At 33.5% G+C, this 22,065-nt stretch overlaps 1 protein-coding gene across 9 annotated transcripts in view; it reads right to left on the bottom strand.

The window, feature by feature from the left end:
- Positions 1 to 6,243: 6,243 nt before the first annotated feature.
- LOC107436177 (Acyl-CoA synthetase long-chain) overlaps positions 6,244 to 22,065 on the bottom strand; it is a 75,558-nt gene continuing 59,736 nt past the window's right edge. For all 9 annotated transcript variants that reach the window (XM_016047777.3, XM_016047780.3, XM_016047781.4 and 6 more), the window contains 10 exons: positions 21,095 to 21,164; positions 20,430 to 20,488; positions 20,132 to 20,196; positions 17,828 to 17,899; positions 17,599 to 17,738; positions 16,307 to 16,479; positions 13,581 to 13,655; positions 12,293 to 12,481; positions 9,898 to 10,173; positions 6,244 to 7,114 (listed from right to left, as the gene is read on the bottom strand). In XM_016047777.3, the coding sequence (XP_015903263.1) occupies positions 6,933 to 7,114; positions 9,898 to 10,173; positions 12,293 to 12,481; positions 13,581 to 13,655; positions 16,307 to 16,479; positions 17,599 to 17,738; positions 17,828 to 17,899; positions 20,132 to 20,196; positions 20,430 to 20,488; positions 21,095 to 21,164 (1,301 nt within the window). In that variant the 3' untranslated portion in view covers positions 6,244 to 6,932. The remainder of the gene's footprint in view (positions 7,115 to 9,897; positions 10,174 to 12,292; positions 12,482 to 13,580; positions 13,656 to 16,306; positions 16,480 to 17,598; positions 17,739 to 17,827; positions 17,900 to 20,131; positions 20,197 to 20,429; positions 20,489 to 21,094; positions 21,165 to 22,065) is intronic.

Genomic DNA, 22,065 nt, shown 5'->3' with positions numbered 1-22,065 from the left:
CACAATATTAAAACCAGGGACGCATTTCTTTTGAAGCCAAAGCTTCTCTGTGGATCATGCAATGTGTCCAGACGCATGGAGGCGATTTTTTACAAGTTTACAAGTGCTTGTATACTTTCGAACCTTCCGGATATTGAACGAGCACCATCGGTGCATATTCCGATGCAATTTTTGCATTCTATGTTTGCCTCATTCATAACTTCATTTGAAATAGCAAATAATGCTAGCGCTGTTGTTTTGAGTTCTATTGATTTGCAGAAAAGTAGTTTTACTACTGACATATTATCACAAAATCAAACATAGACAATTAAATGAGCATCTTTATTGTGCTTCATCAAACTGTATTGAAAATATTTTGTCACGCAACATGGAGAAAAGCTGACACTGCATTTTCAGCTGTATCACCAATTCGAGGAGCAACAGTATCGTTTGAAAGAGGACGGTAATTCTTTTGAGAAATTAACTCCCAACATAGTTTCTGCAATCTCAATTGCTGCTGGCTTTTACTTTACTTTTGTTTTGGCAGTTAGTTAAAAATATTTTAAAGACAGAATTCAAAATACTCAATATACATTATTGTTATATACATTTTACTGTAGGTGGGGGGCGCGATGAAAATTATGATTGAAAACTGGGCCGCGAATACTGAAAAGTTGAGAACCGCTGTCTTACGCTGTTCAGACTTACACAAAATGTAATGTTTTGTTTGGAACAACAGAAGAATATTCTGCAATAAAGTTCTAGCACGTAATGAATAGTTTAGAACTCCGGCTACGTTTGATTCAGGGTAATCTGATCTAATAATGCCTCATTCATCAAATAATTTAAAACAATCCAATAATGAAAAAGCAGCTTGATTTATAATACAGAGCAAGTCTAAATGATTTACCCAGTTTAAACACACTTCAATTCTGGAAGATAAGATATATACACTCTAAGAACGTTCACTCAGCACACGTCCCTACAGTAAACCGCGTGTTCGATAACATCTCTATAATAATGCCAGTCATTGCAGTTGCGATTTGTTCTTGCTGTGTCGTTTGCATCAGGTTTAAATAAATTTGTACGCTTGTGAATTAGACAGTGTATGTACTCTCAGTGCTAGCTTGTAAAGGAGAAAGTTTATGTAACCGCAATACCTGCTTGTGATGGAAGAAGTTTGTGTATCCTCAACTGGAGAAGAAGGAAGTTTATGAACTCCCAATGCCTACTTGTGAAGGAGGAAGTTTATGTATCTTTAATGCCAACTTTTGAAGGAAGAAGTTTATGTACCCTCAATGCCAAGTTGGAAAGGAGAAAGTTTATGTAGCCTCAATGCCAACTTATGAAGGAGAAAGTTTATGTGTTGCAATACCTTCATCGCTTTGGATGTGACGTACTTAGAAACAAGCTATTGAACGTATGAACGGAGTTATTCACCATTGCCTTCCAATCTGAACAACATTGAACATTGTAATATGTATGAGTGTATATACAGAGTGTCCAGCTGAAGAATCACTAATTTTGAACCTGAAGAATGACTAATTAGAAATCTAAGGATTTTTTTGCAGTTATTCTTAGAAACAAGCTGTACAATTTGTAAATTAAAAATATAGGATTTTTTGTAGCTATTTTTCTTTTAAAACATGATTTTTTAAAAATTCTAATCAGAGTTATAAAACTTAAAAACGATAAATTATTTTTGATTATAAGCAAAGTGTTGACAACATGTTTCACTGTGATCTATAGATTTTTTGATGAAGTAAATAAATAAATATATGTACTAAAAAAATTGCCGTCTGATTAAAGTTTTTATTTCAGAGAAATGTTATTTTTGATTGTCTGTTTTTTTATTTCACATAAAATCCCTTTTCCCAATATTTGTTTGAGATTAAAAATACCTTTTAGTGTCGACTATCTATGAATAAACATGCAAAAAATTTAACGAAATAAAAAAACTCTTTTAAGTGTGTCTACTTTCCTGTTTAATGGATTTATGCTTGCTTGAGTTTTGCAGTTAACTCTTGTGATAGAATCCAAAGCAGGTTTTTGTTTCATATCCAATTTACACAATCTGATTGATTCTCTGTTTTAAGTTGATCAATGCCATGATTCTAATCATCATGACCAACATAACGAGATTTTTTATTTTATTTTTGGATCAAAAATCATCTGATTAAATTTACTAAGAGAGTTTAAGGTGAAGTAGAAAATGCCAAGCCATCTTTGAATTTGCGAAAACATTTATTAAGCAAGGGAAAAATACCAAAACAACTTAAAATATTTGAAAATTATAATCAATTAATGAACCCTGATTATCCACTCTACTTAACTCCGCTCTGCTGTCAACCTGACCTATACCTTGATCTGACTTACGTAATGCTCCCGAGCACAGGGATTCGTTTCGATTGAAAATAAGAACAACTTTTAAAACTCCGAAAATTTATGGTCCTGCAGTGGACTGATCATAAAGAGACGGTTACCAGTTGAAAACCGAAGTCAAGAATCACTGGCTGTGGTCAATAAGTAGATGGGTGCCCACTTTGATCAGCCTACGTAGGGACCAAGGGTCCACGTTATTGGTACTCGTTGAACTGTTCTACCGTAAAGTGTTCGACTTCGCGCGCAGGTTGTTAGGCCATCAAAGAGGAGGAGCTATTCCCTCTGCTGAGGATCAAAATTGTGAAAATATCTTTGTCCCTTCCTCGGGGATGTTTACCAGACCGTCGCCAATAGCCCATTGTGCAGCTCTAGTGTGACGCAAATAAAATACCTATCTACGAAACATTTTTTAGCAGAATCTTCCAGACAACACAGCTATTCCAGACAATAAAAGTGTAATGCACAACAAAACAAAAGCTTAACTGTCTCAGAAGAGTCAATGATCTTATAGTTGTCTACGGCTCGACTCTAGTGTTTAAACCTTCGCCTCGCAGAAAATTATCCTTATAAAAATTAGCCAAGAGAATACGCAACGTGAACGGGGCAGAATATCTAAACTGTTTCGGTTTTAATGTTTATATTTGCCTCATGAGCAAGGTGATCTCCGAAACAAGAAAGACGGCTCAACCGATTCCTTTACGTAACAAGCTCTGTTTTGTGTATGATCGGTTAAAAGTTCACTCGGATAAGTCACAAAATTGAAATTTGACAAGTTGTCTCTTCTTATACCATTAGATTTGCACTAATTATTCAGTGCACTGTTTGGCTCTTAGTCATTCATCAGATCAGACATGATTTAAAGAGATAGGGAGTATAGAGTCGAGTGTACGTACGGAACAAAATGCAAGTATTAAAACAGGGTAAAATAAGCAAAGGGTATAACATAGGGAAAGAAGTCTGACTTCCATAGACATAATGTAAACCATTTCCCCAAGGTTAGGAGCGGTTCCTGTCTATGAAGAGAAAAACAACATTTAAGGACACAACACATCAACAGAGTTTGAAAGGGTTTGCACCCTCTTCTCCTCCCAATCACGACTGGGGTTGGTGTGAAGAAGAAATTTTTTTCTTTTTGTTTTAGTGTTGGCTTGATCTGCATTTGCATACTATTAATATACAGTACTGTACTTTTAATTACGATGCTTCTTTTCGAATACATTTATATCATCCATGTTAATTCTGCTAACACATTTTTACATAGAAGGAAAGAATAAAATGGCGGTAGACAACATATCCAACCATAAATGGAGAGCTGTCCGATAACCGGTTCAAAGGTGGCGTACCCACAGACTGTCACTTCATTTCTGGATCTCAGTACATGTGATGCTTTGCTAAATTTGAGTATGTTTCTCACCCTGTAAGTTGTTCTTCTGCTATAGTGTACCGCACAGAGCAGTTCCTCGTGTTACGCATTCGAAGAGCAGGACTTCTGCATTCTTTAACATAAGCGAATGAAAGGTGAACCTATCGCTCCCGTGGCTGTCTTCAGCTTTTGGTGGGTTGCTCACGTTGACACCAGTCTGATATACATGAATATAATAAAATGGAAAAGGGACTATTTACAATATTTCTTGGGTAGTTTATCATGAAATCGTTAACCTTGGGAGAACTGAATTGGAGATTGATAGTTCTCTGGTTTAAGTCAAAAACACACACTGTTGAAATCTTGGGCGAAAATTAAATTTTCCAAAATGCTAAAGTAATTTTCAACTCAGTTAATCCAGCTAATCTGAATGTAATGGAATCGTTTTTCACTGACATGAATGTTAATTCATTTGTTAAAGAGTTATTCTCTATCTATTTCTCCATAGTGCGTGGAGTCCCGCAGTGGACTGATCGTTAAGACACGGTTCCCAGCAGATCACCGAAGTCAAGCATCACTGGCTACGGTCAGTGTGCGGGTGGGTGACCACTTGGATCAGTCTGCGTAGGGACCGAGGGTGTGCGGTATTGGTCCTCGTTAAACTGTGCTACCGTAAAGTGCTCGACTTCGCGCGCAGGTCGTCGGGCTACCGAAGCGGGGGTGCCATTCCCTCCGCAGAGGATCAAAATTGTGATGGGTCTTCGGATCATCCTCCGGGATGTTTCCCAGACCGTCGCCAATAGCCCATTGTGCAGCTCTAATGCGACTTAAATTAACAACAACAACCATAGTGCGTGGAAATGTGTTTCCCCTTTATCTGCTGCTCTTGACCACGGGGGTACTCCTTGCTGTTTTTCCTTTTTATTTATTTAACTTTTTTTTGTTTTACTCTTGGCTACCGTGCTTTTTCTTGTTTTGTTTTTCCATTTATGAGTGATTTTATTTTTATTTTATCCGTCGTTGAACAGCTGACCCAATTTTGTGTTTACGACTTTAGTAGTCGTAAACCCAAACCGTCAACTCCGTCACCTTGTAATATTGAACCAATCCAGAAACACAAGGAAACTCCTGGATCAGTACCCCCAGAGGTATTGATTTGTTATGGGAACATGGAAGACTTTGAGACTAGACAGATTTAACGTGCATCAGTCACTGACTTTTTTTCTTCTTTCCTCCAAGCCCTGAGCATGTACCTAGGTTATGAAAACCCTTAACCATATAGCCCAGTACTTGGCCGCTGGTCCAGCTCCGCTCCAGCCTAAATAACATAATATTTAAGAAAATTTAAAAAAAGAAAGAACAGATTTTACTGAAAGTGTGGAATTTAAGAAGAAATAAGACAAAAAAATATTATACATGTGAAATAGGAAGTTATTAAAATTTTAATAGATAGTCATTATCCGCTAAGAAGTCATTACTGTTATTAATCTTTTGTTTAAAGTATTGTTTGTAATAAAAGTTTTCTGCCAAATTTCTAAATTTGTTGGGCTAGGTTGACGACTATGCCAGGAGACAGTGTAGGGACAACTAGTGAGATAATGTTCAGGCGAACCTTGTTGGCAGCAGGTGCAAAGATCAGTATCTGTTATATGCAGGTAATTAAAGAAGGTTGGAAATGGTCCATGACCCGTCAAGAACCAGATGACTTGTTTTGGAGGAATTGTTTTGAAAAAAGTAACATTGTTAATAATTTTGAATAGACGTCTGCCTCTGTCTGAATTATTCCATTAAAATTGCTAATTTGTTAGAAGAGAATCTTTAATACGTCGTTTAAGATATGAAACTGGAAGTGGGTATACATAATTTTTCGGTTGTCTCGTAGATTGTTTAGCTAAATCATCTGCTTTTTCATTACCTACTCTATTGCTGTGTGCTTGAATCCAGGAAATTTGAATTGATGTGTGTTGTAGTTCTTGGTGAATATCAAAAGAAATTCTATTATTTGTGCCAAAATCAAGTATTGATGATATTGATGATTTTGAGTCATTGATTGATCAGTCATTGACTACACGGAGTCTTCGGCCGGCGAGGATCGAACCCACGAACTCTTGGACATGAGCCCAGTGCTCTACCGACCAGGCTATCCCGGCCATTTATGAATGATTGACCGTGCAAAGCTAAGCACAGATGGCACTATGGGTTAAAATTAAATTGTATTCACGTAGTAGTGTTTAAAATCTTCAAAAATCATAATTTATAAAAACAAAAATATGTTAAAGCACACAATCCATCACCATTTTATTTAATCACGAAAATCTTCAACCCAAAGGAGGAAGAGTTAGAAAGTATATTATGAATACGAGAATCTATCTAAAGGTTTGGGTAAAGATTCCCAAAGTCCTATTTTTTCCAAAATGTAAAGAAAAAAAACTTTATAATCCTTTATCTAATCCTTTTGTTATCTAATGCTGTAAGAATCTTATATAAATGAAAAACAAAATAACTAAAAGCAAAACACATAACAAAACAATGAAAATTTAATATGTTACATGTAAGAGTACATATACATTTGCATGTACAAGCACAAAATAAACTTTTGTGAACAATGTAAAGGTAACAAATTTTTAAGTTAAGTTCTGGACGCCAAACATGAAAGGCTGATTGCATTCAGATATGCCAACATGAAATTTTTAAACAAATGAAGGAATGTTATTTTAAAACAACTATATAGTGCTTAATTACTGTCCAGCTATCACGAGATGAGTTTCCTTTTTAGATGAAAACAACCTCACAAAGAGCCCATCTCAAGATTGCCAGATAGTAATTAATTAGATAAGCTCTTTGATGAGATAAGCTCTTTTTATGAGGTTGCATTCAAGTAAAACGGAAGTTTATCTCGCGATTTCCAGACTCTATTTCAAAATGCAATTAATTACAACAACAATGCGAAATATAATTAATACGAAACTCTACAAAGAACGAAAAACATCTATAAGGTTGAATAAATATAAAATGCATTTCAGTAACACTAAAATTCGTAAAAAAAAAACAGCATTTTTAATTTAAAAAAAAAACCTTAACTGCTGAAACATATCACATTAAGTACCTCTGAAACAAACAATGGTACAATCTCTATAATCGTATAATCTCATTCGCTTCACAATATCAAAACAAAGACTCAGTTCGTTGTAATGAGACAGATGATAGGCTATGTCGATTTTGAAGATCCATTGGTATTTATATTATACATTTCGTTGATGGATTTCTGATAGAATTGTTCAATGATTTTCCTCCTAATTTTGAAAGCAGCAGTGACCAAACCGGTTTCTGGTTGCCATTCTTCGGCGCACAGTTTCACTTTGGTTGGAATTTCTGTTCGTTGCAGTCTGCCTGTTTAAAAATAGAAACAAATTAATTAGTGGAATTGAAATAAATGTACAAGGTGTCCTAAAACTTATGAAACAAGCAAAGAAAGACGAATTTATGAAAGATTTTTAATGATTCGTGAAGTGAGAATACAGAATGGGAAACACAATGGAGAGATTTTTCATAGCATTATTAGTTTCCCTGTTGGTCTGAAACGGCTCAGTGGTTAAAAGATACAGTAAGGGATGTGTCATTGTAAATGAATATAGTTCCACCCCCTGTGAAGTTCATCCAGCTTCGTATAATGGTTATCAGCTTTTACGGGAAGATAAGTCTGCTTCTGCCCAATGCTCACCCCATTTCCACAGTCATGCGCTGTTTACCAAATTGTTTAACCTCAATCTCTATGACCCCTAGCCCCAAAACGGGTTGTTGTTTCGGCAAATCATAGCATTGCTTAGGGGTTATAAAGGTAGTGAATCGCTGTATTGCTAAGGGGTTATAAAGGTAGAAAATCTCAGCAAATAAAGATAGCAAAATGTTTCTGCAAATCGAAGCATTACTAATGAGTTCTAAATGCAGCAAATCGCAGCATTGCTAAGGTTTTATAAAGATAGTAAATCACTGCATTGCTAAGAGATCATAGAGGCAGCAAATAAAGGTAGATTAATGTTTCTGCAAATAGCAGCATTCAAAGGGTTTTTAAAGGTAGCTTTATTATTAATATTAGACTAAAGCTTTGAAAAATCTTTAATGATAGAATAAGCATACGGCATGGAATAGCATAGAAAATGACGTCTGTGTTTTTTTTTTTCGACATCTATGCATTTTTTCATTCTTCTGGTCAAAATTTGCAACTACCATTTTCTTATAAATGTAACGGAATTCTACTGATATATTATCAGTTTTAAGCCGTGGGCGATTGCTGGCATACTTCATTCGACCTATCGTCTTGAAAAAAAAAATTTCGTTTTAACGAACAAAAACAGGGGGAACAATGAAGAGCTTCGTTGAACTTTATTCAGTTTAAAAGTAAAGGAAACTAATAAAGACATTCGTTCTGGCTACCAAACATGCATCGTAGAGAAATAAACCAATTTCTAAACATACCAGAATGTAAAATGGTATTTTCGTCGCTTCTTTCATTTCAGAATGAAAATTTGATTGTTCAAATGTAAAAAGTCAGTATAATTTGAAAGAAACTTGTGATTGCGACAAATGCACGATTATAACACGTCAAGAATTTAGTCCTCTTGGTAAAGAAATGATCTACCGTTAAAAAATAATTCAAAGAAAAGTGTCCTCTGGATCTCATACAGATAAGCACCTCATGTTATTTTATTTTATTTTATATAACCGCCGTTGAACAGCTGACCCAATTTCATAGGCTTACGACTACTAATGCTTAACTCCATAGCCTTGTCATTTTGAACCCAATCCAGAAGACAAGGAAACTCAGAATTGGAAGAAATTTGCTTTCATGGAGGACTTTTTGATGCACCTAACCCGCATTTGCGTTACATGGAGAGGAAGTCCACTAGAACCTCCCACAGTTAGACTGACTGCAAGGGGACTCTAACCCATGATCCGCCTACTACTGAGGATATATCACGTCAGCACTGTGGACTGTGCAAACCGGATGCGAAATTCGTATCGACTGGGATTCGAACCCAGTTTGCTTCGTTGGAAGGCAAACGCTTTATCCTCTGAGCACACCCGATGTTATTGGAAGTTCTCAAAGAGCACACTGCATTAAGATATTGACAAAATCAATGAATATAACAGGTTCGTTTAAAACTACTTTGTTTTCAAGCGCAAGTAGTGACATCAGTTTTGGATCCATTATCTTCTTTCTCGTTAGAAAAGAAGGGAAAAAATAGGTAATGAAAAGAGCATTAAAGCTGCCACTTTTAAGCTAGAATGAATTAGAATGAATAAAGAGTGTATAGCAGAATAGCTGGAACCATCTCCATTGCACCATGCTTAGACAAGATCATGAACTCTGAGGTAACATGATAAAACGATGCTTTGAATTATTACTGCTATTTAAAAGAAGAGAAGCATGGAGACATGAGACCAGTGTCTGCCTAAACAAAGATTAACCTCGATGAGGTAATAAACACCGTATGACTCCTCAAGAATAAATATTGAACAACAAATATGCAGTTTGCATTACAGTCTTGAATTGAAACTGCTTTCTTATTGACTGAAAAATTTCACACAGCAACTACCAAGTTCTAGAAAAGTGGGGAACAATTAGAATTATCAATTAAAATAATAGAAGAAAACAGAAATGTGTGGTATAACGTGTGTATACCACACAGAAATGTGTGGTATACGCGGTATAACGTAATCTGTTTGAAAAGAAAAATAATTTAGTCCCTCCAAATATCAAAATCAGATACATTGTTTGTCTACAGATGGCTCTGTTAACTAGAAAAGTGAGACATTATTTCTATTGCATTAGCTTCACAGACCAAATCTAATTAAAATATTTATTCGGGGGTGATAAAATCCTCCCCCACACTCCCCCACGTCATTTTTGCTGATAGCGGTTATTTTTAAAATAGTTTCTCAGTTCGCAACATCATCTGTTATCGAACTTAGCAACTATTTTTGAAACTTTATGAAAATAATTTCCCTTCCTACCTAAACAGAAAATAACAACCACATGTTTACGTTTTCTTCAGTTTTTTTTCTCTCTTTTCTTCAAAGAAAAATTAGATTTTGAAATTTTGACATTCGGTTCCAATGAAAAGCATTGCTTTTTTATTAAAATTTCGTTTAATAAGTGGAAAAAAGCTTACTTTTTTGCCCTTGCTCAACTATAGCCTTTGTGTAAGCATTGATGATGGCCGGATCTTGACACAGTTCATGCAAAGAGAGTTCTCCTTTACCCAGACTTTTTCCCAAAACCTTCAGCTGCTCGACGCTTGGAACGACCAGGGCAACTAAATAATCATGAAGACCATTGCCCACAACGCAGATGTTGTCTACAAGTGGGCAAGTTTTCAATTCTGATTCCACTTTGCCAAGTGATATGTACTCACCGTATTGGAGCTTCACCAGGTCCTTCTTTCGATCTGAGAATGAAAAAAAAAAATCGATTAAGAGAGCTCTCGTCTCGACCAAACTAAACTGTCGAGAGAGACGGAGGGAAAAAAAATTCAAAATCTGGTTTTAATCCTCTTTAACTGACAAAGAATATATATATTTTTTCCGTTCAAATTGTTTGATGCATGTAAAATACAACACCCAATCAGAGTTTTGGATTTAAAACTTGTAGCAGTTTAGATACTCCTTCATTTTTTTTTCTGACAAAATCATAAGCCTTCAGCATTTTTGAAAATTATTCGAATAGTATACAGTAGTCTGCTTTTAGATTTTGAAAGAAGAAAAAAAACATTAAGTAACTCTAAAAGATTTAATTAGATTATAATCCAAATCTGTTTTTTTTTTCATTTAAAATTTTTAAACTCATCAAAAAAGCGACATATGTATAGTATTAAATGATTTTATCGAAACCGTAAATCGCATTAGTTTATTGTCTCAAGTCGATAGAAGTTCTAAAAAGTTATCAATCGCTATTTCTAGTCAATAAGGGAATCCCTTTATTTTTTACCTATTTTTAAAAACATGCCCGTGAAATAGATACTATACCATCAAAAGTTTTTAATGTTCAAAAAATATCCCGAAAACGTAAAATCCAAGATGGCGAGTTTAACGCCCCTGCAAATGAGTTAAATTCCCCAAACTCGAGACTCTTGCAGTTACTAATAGCTGGGGTATTTATCAAATTTTGTATCACCGTGTTGTTGTTGGAAATGTGCTCTTCAAACCGAGACTTAAATAGAGACTTATATGTCGAAAATCAGGGCATAAACCAGTATTCCTTTGCTCTAAGTAGTTGGAATTTTAATTAAGGATTTTAGTTTTTTTCCTGCTAAAATCATTAAGCACTGCGCTTCCTTTACGTAACTTGATTTTTGAGGGTTATTCTATATAATTTGAGTATTTCTAATAATTTAGTAGAGGAATTTTATAGCACCTAACCACTCCTAAATATTTCGAAATTTATTCTAATTCAATGTGTGGAGTTTCTATCAAATTTCTTCCCACTTTTTTCGAATCTCCCTTTTTAATTATGTTTATCAAAATTGTTCTTCCATAATTATTATTATAACCGTGGTTGCACAGTCCACCAAATTTTTGGGTTTACGCCTACCAATGCTCAACTCCGCACCCTTGTAATTTTGAACCAAATCAAGAAGACAGGCGAACTCCTCCTGGATCACGTATTAGGAGAAATTTGATTTCGTGGAGGACTTTCCGATTGAAATCACCCGAATTCTCTTTACACGGAGGAGAAAACCACGAAAACCTCCCCCGGTTAGCTGGCCGGCAAGGGGACTAAGCCACTGAGGATATTTTACGTCAGCACTGTGGTCGGTATAAGCTGGGTGCGGAATTCGTATCGACTAGCCCTCGCTGGGATTCGAAATCTTTACTTCTGTACCATTATTTAGTGTTTGGACACTGAGGAAGGTTCTTGTTTATAAAGTCGAATCAATAGTTTGTTTATTTTTGCACTTTTTTTATTTATTATAACCGTTGTTAAGCAATTTATTCAATTTTGAGTTAACTACCGATGTTTAACTTCGTAGTCTTGTAATTTTGAACACAATCTAGAAGACAAGGGAACTCTTGGATCAAGTATTGAGAGAAATTTGTCTTCGTGGATAGAACTAACCCCCATTTGCGTTACACGGAGAGAACAAAACAACAAAAACTTCCTAAAGTTAGCTTACCGTTAAGCGGACTCTAAAATATGATCCAGCAACTACTATACATATATTACGTCAGCGATGCGGTCGGTGCAAGTGGCGTGCGGAATTCGTCTGGACGAATCATGGCTGGGATTTGAACCCGGTTCCCCCTCATTCTACGGCGAGCGCTCTATCCCCTGAACCACCGCGAATCCTGTATTTTTATTTCTACGTTATTCACATTTTTCAGTATTTAAAGCTCGGTTTTAATTTTCTCTATTTTTTGCATGAATCTGCTAACATGGTATTATTTTTCACATGGGAGCACTAAGCGCTCCCGGTGAAGCGACATAACTTTTTATTCTCCATGATTTTTCGATGAGCTGTATAGTGCGGAAGCGGAATCACCCGTTACCATACTAAAAAGGAAACTAACCAATAATTTTGTATGTTCCATCTGGGTACATCTCTCCGATATCACCGGTATAAAACCATCTCACTCCATCTTCTTCTTTGAAGCATTCTTTGGACAGGGCATCGTTCTTGAAGTATCCCGGGGAAACACAATCTCCACCAATCACAATCTCGCCCCGGGGATGGGGCTTGTCTGTCGCATGGTAGTTACCTAAAAACAAAATGAGCATGCAGTAAGTAAAATAGAATCATTGTTCTACAACACATTAAAGCAAAATAATCATCTGTTACTATGCAACATTACAAATTTTATACCACTTCAAGTAGAATGCATAGTAAGACAGTTAAACACTTTTGTACAGGATAGTTCAGTACAGAATTTATAAATTTGGATGAGAGGTAGTGTACATTAGAAGTATTGAAAATTGTACAAAATCCCATGATCTAGAAGTTCACTGATACTTTATTATGAACTGGCTGTTCATACGCACTTGAAACGACAAAAAATATGATGAAAAAACGCTATTGGCCTAAAACACAATTTGAAAAATCGTATTTTGGTTTTTATACACCTATAAATGCTGTAGACTTACGTACTGTTTTATACTTGAAGATCAGTATGGTTCTTTGTAATGGTTGTTATTAGGGCAACATGCAAATATCAGTAAGACTGCTATGGGAATCCAAGCTAATTTTTAAGGCAGAGGGTTCCGTTTATTGTTTTTTAGCGGCTCCAACTATGGCCAAGAATACGAATTTCAGTCAACACACGTCAAAACACGTTTTTATATGGCGGACCCAATCACACTCCATCCATTCATCCACAGATCCTAAGTTTGACCTGAACCAGAGAGTGACCACTCTCCAATTCAGTACCCCTGCAGTATTGGTTTGATATGAGAACTTGGAGGATTCTGTGATCCTACAGATTTAACGTGCACCAGTCACCATTTAATACACGGAAATTCTTTGGGTGGCCGGGATCGAACTCACCAACACGAGCCTAATGTCCTACCCGCCAGGCAATCCCGGTCCTTTGTTATGGCAGCTGAAAGCAAACAAATTACTGGAGCGGTAAAAAATTTTAGAAACTAGACTAGACATTCGGCAAAGGTTTAAGATCAATTGTTTCAAATATACGGTTTTTAAAATGAATTTTTTTTATTCCTTTGTTTTTAATCAATGAAAAATTTTTTACTTTGTGTTAAGTTTGTTCTGTTATGTTAAGTAAAATGCTTTAAAACCGAAGTTATTCCACTAAAGGTATTAGCATACATAATAAACAATGAGGATTTTATTAAATATTTTACCTTCGGGCCAATCCACAAGTTTCATGTAGCAACTGCTAAGTGGCGCACCACAGCGTCCTGTGCTGTAATCTTCCACTAAAAATCATAAATGTCATTAGTCTCAAAAAATTTACAAACTTTGGCCACTTTTTTTTTGATAAAAGAATTCACAAGTACTGCAGATCGGAAGAACATCAAAGTTACCTTGATTATATGCCACAGCAACTCCTAGTTTTCTTAGGAATAAACTTACAATATTAAATACATGTTGAAATTAAATAAGCTTATAACATAAAATAAAAGGGAAGTCGAATAAGCTTACAACATTAAATAAGGAATGAACGTGTGAAAATTAGAGCATTTTATGAGAATTGAAGAAATATGTAATGAAAAAATTAAATTGTGAAAATTGGAATAAAATTGTAAAAATAAGAATGAAAATATGAAATTTTTTTAACTTTCTAGAAAAACTGAAAAAATACAGATTAAAAAAATGCGTGCAAAACTATTTTTTTTAATCAAAATATTTTATTACTCTTGCAGGTATATTTTTTTATTGGAAATTATTGCAATTAAAATCTTAATTTTCATTGATTTAATAAACATAACTAAAAGTTTAAACTTTTGAAGCAATAGCCATCTTTACAAGTTATTTTCAGTTGTCGTTTAGTTTTGGATTTATTCAAAGTATTTTCAGATTGCATTCTGAAATGCAATTGAAATTAAAAATTATTTTGAAAAAGAAATAATTCAAACTGATATTTTATTATTTAGAAAAGAATAGTACAAACGTTTCAGTATTTAAGGTTGATTTTCGAGTAAAAATTTAATTACATCTTTTATTATTATCACAATACGCTTTCAAACTTAGAAAGTAATTATTTAATGAAGAAAACTGAGTTAACATTTTCGATTTATAGTTATTAACTTTCAAAAATGTTTGAAGAATAAAAATAGAAACCAGTTTTTCAAAACTCTTATAAAACCATTTTAATAATTGTAACTTGTTTAAAATATACTAACCCTCAATTCCAGATTTCATTAAATAACAAGTATTTACTATCAAACGATAAGTATTAAAACAAAAAGAAAAAACATTAAAATGAAATACATAGATTCCAGAATTAAAGAGTAATTTTAATCTATTTTGAAAACAAAGTACTATCGAAATATTTCATAAAGTTTTTTTTTATATTTTTTTAAATTTTTTTTTTTAAGCGAGTAATGCTTTTGCCCTAAATGTATTTAAAGAAGCATACTTGTATGCCTACAAATCCTTGAGCTGTCTATACCTCGAAAGGGAAATAAAAAAAAAAGGAAGTCAGTTATTGTAATGAAACAAAACTCTGAATTCTAAACATGAAAATTAAATACGCCATTTTTTAAGCCAGAAAATATTTATTATTTCCAAAAAAACGTTTGTTCTGCATTAAAATATTAAATCATTGATAATTTAACACCTTTGCAATAGGGAAAATATAAAGATGCAAATAGGGTAAATGGGGTTAATGAAGTTATTCGTTGTTCAGTTGTGTACAATATGTCAATTCAAAAAAGTCATAGATTTACTACTTTTTATGAATAATTTTCTTTGTAGAAAAAGTCGCTTCACTCGGTCTTCACAAGTGAGGTATTTTTGGAAAATAGAAAAAAGTTACAATTAGTTAAAGGGTTTAATAACAGATGGCATTGCGAGCCTCTGATGATCAGAGCTTTCAGTTCTAGCGTCAAACAAATCAAACGAGGTTGCCCTATCATATTATTAGGTCTTAAGTCATGTGTTCAATTAAACAACGTTTGTTTCTGTTATTGGAATATCGCAGGTGACATTACAATCAAAAGTCATTTGCATTTCTCAAAACATACTCCATACAGCGCCATCATTTAGTAACTTTTGTAACTAAATTATTTAATTTTGCATTTTTCACAAAATATTAAAAATTTCTTCATTTGTTTCAGAGATTTTCAAATTCGAAATCAGTTAGTCTGCCACTGAAAAGTTTCATAAAACAAAACAGTTTTGGTAGACTAAAATGGGATACCTACCAAATGACGTAGTATGGGTATCTCGATCCTGATTGGTTGTTGAAACGTGGCATTTGTTCACGGTAGTAACTGTTTTTTACATTTTATTTCTTGTAAGCCAAGCATGTCAAGTATCAATTCTACGTACTATATTCTTTCATTTTATATTTCTAACTCAACACAAAGACGGGCACAAAGCTATTGAGATCTTAAACAAGCTAATGCATTGAAGTTGACAGGTACGCAAAAAGAAAAATCACGGTTACAATAAAATACATAAACAAATAATAAATCTAAGTTAAGTAAAAGACGTAGATGAGAAAGAATTTTATTTTAACAAATTCAATTTGTGGCACGGACCTGTATTTATTTAACTTAACTGTAATGAACTTTTTAACTTACGTGGAGAAAATTTAACACGCCGTTTTGCTTACAAACGATCAGCTGGTGCTTACGTCATTGGTCACGTATATGTGGTCTTCTTAAAGTGCAAGTAACCAATCGCGAAACTGAAAAATAAAAGTGCTCTTTCCCTTGGGATATTGTCACACTGTGGTATTGATGCTGCTCTTTTTAGTTTCTTGATTCCTGATAACAATTTTCGGAATAGCTCAGAAACCATATATTTGACCAAAAACTAAAGATTTAAACTTAACGCTACTACGTTTGCACTTGGTGCTATTTTTTTAAGTACAAGTGATTAGGGGGTTGTAATTACTTACATGCCATTATTGTAGCACTTGCGGCTGTTTCTGTCATGCCATAAGCCTGAACCATTCGGACATCGAGGCACATTCGGATGAAGTCGTGAGTGTCTGGAGAAAGAGGGGCACCTCCACAGGCCATCACTCGAACGTTGCCACCAACCATCTCCTTAATCTTATTAAATACTAATCTATACAAAGAGTTAAACATAAATGTAAGTATAACAATAAAACTATATAATAGAGTATAATAGAATATGTGTAACAATAAAACTATATGAGAGAAATAAAACGACAATCGGTGGCCTAAACTTTTAAAATTGAGAATGCAAGAAAAAAAGAACCATTATTTTTTCCCAGATTCTTTTTTAGAAGTTTATAATGGTTCATATTTTCTCTTTTTTATGATGTTATTATTCCAAGCAAAAATTTCTATCAGGCTACCGAAATAAGTTTAAAATTTTGAAAAGAAAGGGGAAAAACAACGAACCATTTTTAACATTTATGCTGACATAATTTATGAACCTTCATAGCTCATGGTTGCTTAATTTAAAATTTTATTTTCACGAATTTTTTTACATAAAAGGGGCACCAAGAATATAATTTAACATACATGGTAAAATGTATATGCAAAATATCAATGATAAGGCTCTGGAGAGATATAGGCATGAATTCGGAAATTAAACTTTAATACTTTATTTAAGAGGTATAAATAATTAATATATTACTTTAATTATTACCTCATTAATTTACATATTACCTTTACATTATTTTAAATTATATTTAAGAGGCAAAAACAGGAGTTCTGATATATAAGATGTGCCCTGAAGGACATCCTATAGGATAAATTTTACCCCACGAGGTCAGTTAAGAAGAGCGCTATACAGCGGGTAAAAAATTTCATGTGGTATTTTGTTATAGCTCCATTGGTATTTTAAAATTCAAAAGTATAGAGATCAGTATGTTATAGTAAATCTAGAAAAAACTATAAAATTTTAAAAACTGATAAAAAATCTTTTCAAACTATGAAAATGCAAAGAAATTATTTTAATAATATAAACTATTTAATAATATATTATATTATGAATAATATAATTTATACTATATATTATCGTCCCCACTGTATGAACTCTGGTAGTTCTACCATAATATGTTTGCATTTAGATATTTTGAAAACATCTTTAAAATTCTACATTTACTAGTACTGTCTCAATCTATTCATTATATTTTAAGTAATTACGTTGATGAAAAAATATGACAAAGCGAATAGAGTCCTCTGAGGAAATGGCGATGATAATTCAGTTACTAACCTGTTGAGTATTGGAGTTTTGAAGCCTTTTTTGTGCCAAAAAAGTTTATAATTCATCGCAAATTGAAAGAATTGTTGAGCAAAAGGACTTTTCTTTTTCATAACTTCCATCACACCCTTTCTAATTCTGTCGCACATCAACTGAAAAGTAAAAAGTAGCAATTTGTAAAATAATCTGACAACATAACCCTGTTACCATTTTAATTGTCGATTTGCATTTTAGAACTTACCGGTACAGCAATCATAATCGTTGGTTTGAGCAATGATGCATCTCCTTTGCAGCCAGGCATAATACCCGTTGACTGAAATAAACAAAAAATCATAATGAGTAAACTGTACGAGGCATAAGACAAGAGTAGGGAAATTTTGTTAACGGTTATTGGCAGCATATTTAATTTTATTTAATAACCGTCGTTGAACAGCCGCCCAATTTCGGGTTCACGACTGCTAACGTTCAACTCCGTAGTTTTGTAATTTTGAGCGCAATACAGAAGAAAAGGGAACTGCTGCATCAAGAAGTAGGAGGAGTTTGTCTTCGTGGAGAACCTTTTTAGGCAACTAATCCACATTTGTGTTACACGGAGAGGAAAATCACGAAAACCTCACATGGTTAGGCCGACTGCATGACTAACCCATGATCCGTCTGCCCCTGAGAATATTTTTTACTTCACTGTGGCCGATACGCAGCGGAAGTGGAATTCGTATTGACAAACCATCGCTTGCATTCGATCCAGGTTGACTTCATTGGAAGGTGAACGACCACCATGGCTCTGTGGTTAGTTTTGGAGCACATGAAGTGCATTTTCGGTGAAAAAGTAGAGAGAGATGGCGATTTACAAACTCTCAATCACCATTTTTATTATTTGTCGCCCGGTGGGTACAGTTTATTTTGTTTATTTTGACCTATAATACAGGGCATACCGTAAATGCCGTGATCTGTACTTCCAAATCCTTGTCAAATATTAAATTGAAATTTCAGACTTAATATAAATGAAAAATTTGTATTTAACCCTTAATAGGACACTTCTATTGGAGTAATGCATTCCTGTCGACTTTTACCTTTCCCGAGGAAATCTTTCGAGAGTGGCTGAGAAAGATAAATTGAAATGCAATGTTGCTAATGTCACAGGCCATTAATTGCGATTGCTCTTGTTTTCCAGTGGCGCCATCTATGGCTGAGAATCCGACTTCTGCCACACCCATACGCCACACACGTTTATAGGACGGACCCATTCATTCATCTACAGTTCTCAATTTTGACCTAAATCAGAGAGCATTCCCTCTCCAATTTAGTCCCTCAGAGGTATAATTAGCTATGGGAACATGATGGACTTTGTGACCCAGACAGATTTAACGTGCACGAGTCACCATTTACTGCACGGGGAGTCTTCGGCTGGATTTAAACTCCTGTTCTCACAAATTGAGCTCAGTGTCTTTTCCAGCCAGGCTATACCGGGCCAATGAAGTGCAATTGTAGAAAAAAAAGTAACATTACACAATTGCTATGGCCTACAGTCATTTTCATTTCTGCAAATTGCTCTTATAAAAGAGATTGATTTAATTGCATTTATTAGTAGCAAAATTATATTAAATAAAGTTTACAAATCCGAGAATTGAAAAGGAATTTATAAGATTCTTTACCCCAGTAATTCATAAAATGAAAATCTTCGGAGAATCTGCAGCTTCATGTAACTATGGTAATATGTAAAAATTTTTTTTTGTAGTTAGATTCACTTAGGAAAGATTAGCGTATTGCCCAAAATTAATTTGGATTTTTAAGATAAAGTTTCGGAATGGTAAGACGAGAGGGAATTTCAAAATTTTACTTAGTGAAAAGAATTGTTTTTATGCTTAGAAATAACAGTCTTTATAAATTATTTGCTTGCAACAACAAATAAACTGGATAAGAAAAGATTACACCAATGCACAAAGAAAAGAAGCTCCCCAGTATTATCTTTTCCCATCTCTAAACTAACATTTACTCACATTTATGTAAAACAAGCCCTACGTAGATTTTTTCCCCCTAAGTTATCAGAAGATGACCATACAAATCATAGAAAGGACAACATCTTTCTATAGAAATTTTTGAAAAAATAATGAAAATGGTGGGAAGCATACTTCCCCCAACTTTTAAAACTTTAAACTAGGAAAAAGAAAAAACATTATTAAATTATTATTAAAAAACATTATTAGAAAGAGAAGTTAGAAACATATGTTTCACTGTCGGAGTAAATTAAGGGCTGAAAGAAGATTCTTAGAGAAACAGTAAAGTTTCATATCGTGATAAAAATTGGTTCACATGCTTTCAATTTCACTCTCCTCAATAGCTATTGTCAGATTTCGATAACGTTTTCCTTTTATCCACTTAAGTATATTTTTTTATTTGCAAACTTTATTTATTATTTATTTTAATACATTTTAATATTTATATATTTCAAGAAACAATCATAAAACTGATCAACAGAAAGACTTTAAATTTAAGATAAGTGCACAAGGTAGTGCATTTAGCAACTAACTTAAAACTAAAGACTTACCTTATCTGTTAGAGTAATTGGTGAGGAGTAACCGACAGGGACACCCACAACAAAAAAGTAACATTCTATAAAAAGAATCAGGTATTAAACATACAATTCAACGCAGATCAAAATTTGTGCATTAAATGTTTGAAAATGTAAAAAGGATAACAGATTTCTAACTTAGCTTTATTTTTAAAATATTGCTTAATTTATTTTAGGAATTGAAATTAAAATATTAGATTATTCTAATTGTTAATATATAATAATTTTAGAACACACACAAATAATATTAAAAAAAAACAGACAATATTTTTACCTGTCGTTATTTCAAATGTATGAGCTAGAGGCAAATATGCAATGTAGAGATCATTTGGCCTAAAAAGAAGTATTTAGACTAAGAATAAAAAGTAGCTAAAAATATTTTTCTAGCATAAAATGATTAATTATAATGCGAATATTTATTAAATTTAAACAAGCTTATTCACAAAATTAGAAAAGGCTACAAAAAATGTCGTCACATCTTTCCTAATTGTTGGAAAGAAATAGACGATTATAAAATGTCCTAATATTGCTCATAGTAAAAACTTTCACAGCTCGAAAAAATATTTAAATATTCAACAAAATAATGAGGTGCAAATTTATGAGGTGAAATTCTTTGAAAGTGCAGGTTTGTTGAAATTAGTTACAAAATTGTGAAAAGTTTGGAAGATTTGGAGAGATACGGAAAAGAAAAGTCCGACGTTATCTTAAATAAATAAGTACTACTAAAACAATAACTAAATTAATAAAATCAAAAATATCTTAGCTTTTGCGTTTTATTTACACAAAAAGCTTCTAAAGATCTTTGACAACTAAAGCAACATAATGATGTCCTACCAACAGCTGCTCTTAGTTCATAATTGTTTTTCTATTCTAATTTATATTGTACACGCTTTATTACAAAACAAATATTTAAAAGAATTATTGTGAAAATCAACATACTTAAGGACAGGAATGCAATCTACTATTCCTGATGCAGTGACAACCATGTTTTTGTGAGTCAGCTTCACTCCTGAAAAATGGATCAATTTGCTATAGGCATTGTTTATCAATTAGCTCAAAAATGTATCAATTTGCTATAGGCAATTTCTATCAATTAGCTCATAAAAATGCATCAATTTTCTATAGGAATTGTTTATCAATTCACTTCTGAAAAATGTATCCATTTGCTATAGGCATTGTTTATCAATTCACTCTTCAAATATGTATCAATATGCTTTAGGTATTGTTTCATTAATTCTCATTAGTACATTCCGAGGTGTTTAACGTAGCTCACATCAACATTTAATGGTCTGTAAAAGTATCAGTTTGAGAATTAAGCAATTTGTTTAAGATTGTTTTTCCAAGGCTGTTTTTCGTCGTCACATGAAAAGATGCTTTTTTGTGAATAATCTGATTTTTTGTAACAGCTGCAAGTTTGTTCGTCCTGACTGTTAGGTCAAGTTCAGCTTATCTAAAGCCAGCGCTGTCTCTGCTTAGTTTGAAAATGACGCTAAACATAATAATGGAAGAAAGTCACAGCTCTGCGAAAATGAGAAACGTTTGTGGTCCAATTTCTTAATATTTAAAAACTTACTCAAATGCTGAATTACCTGGACTCAACAAAATCTGCAAAAACTGAGAATAAGGCAGCGATTTTAGTAATATCATCTAAGATTTTCATCTAAGAGGAAAGATGTCACCGAATTGGCGGTTTTAAATAAATTTTAATAACTGAAATTTTTTAAAGTTATTTGTCTGTTCTAATGCTCAAATAATTCAATTACTGATACAAATACAAATATGATTTTGATAATTTAAAAAATATTAGTAACTATTGAACTGTTTTTTGTAATTAAACATATCTTTTTGCTTATAGTTCGTGTATCATAAAGAAATATATAATCTGTACAATTGTTTCCTCTCTGAGTCGA

This window comes from Parasteatoda tepidariorum, chromosome 9 (genome assembly GCF_043381705.1).
Source record: "Parasteatoda tepidariorum isolate YZ-2023 chromosome 9, CAS_Ptep_4.0, whole genome shotgun sequence".
In the NCBI taxonomy this organism is placed as follows: domain Eukaryota; kingdom Metazoa; phylum Arthropoda; class Arachnida; order Araneae; family Theridiidae; genus Parasteatoda; species Parasteatoda tepidariorum.
This window is presented reverse-complemented; position numbering and strand designations above follow the sequence as displayed.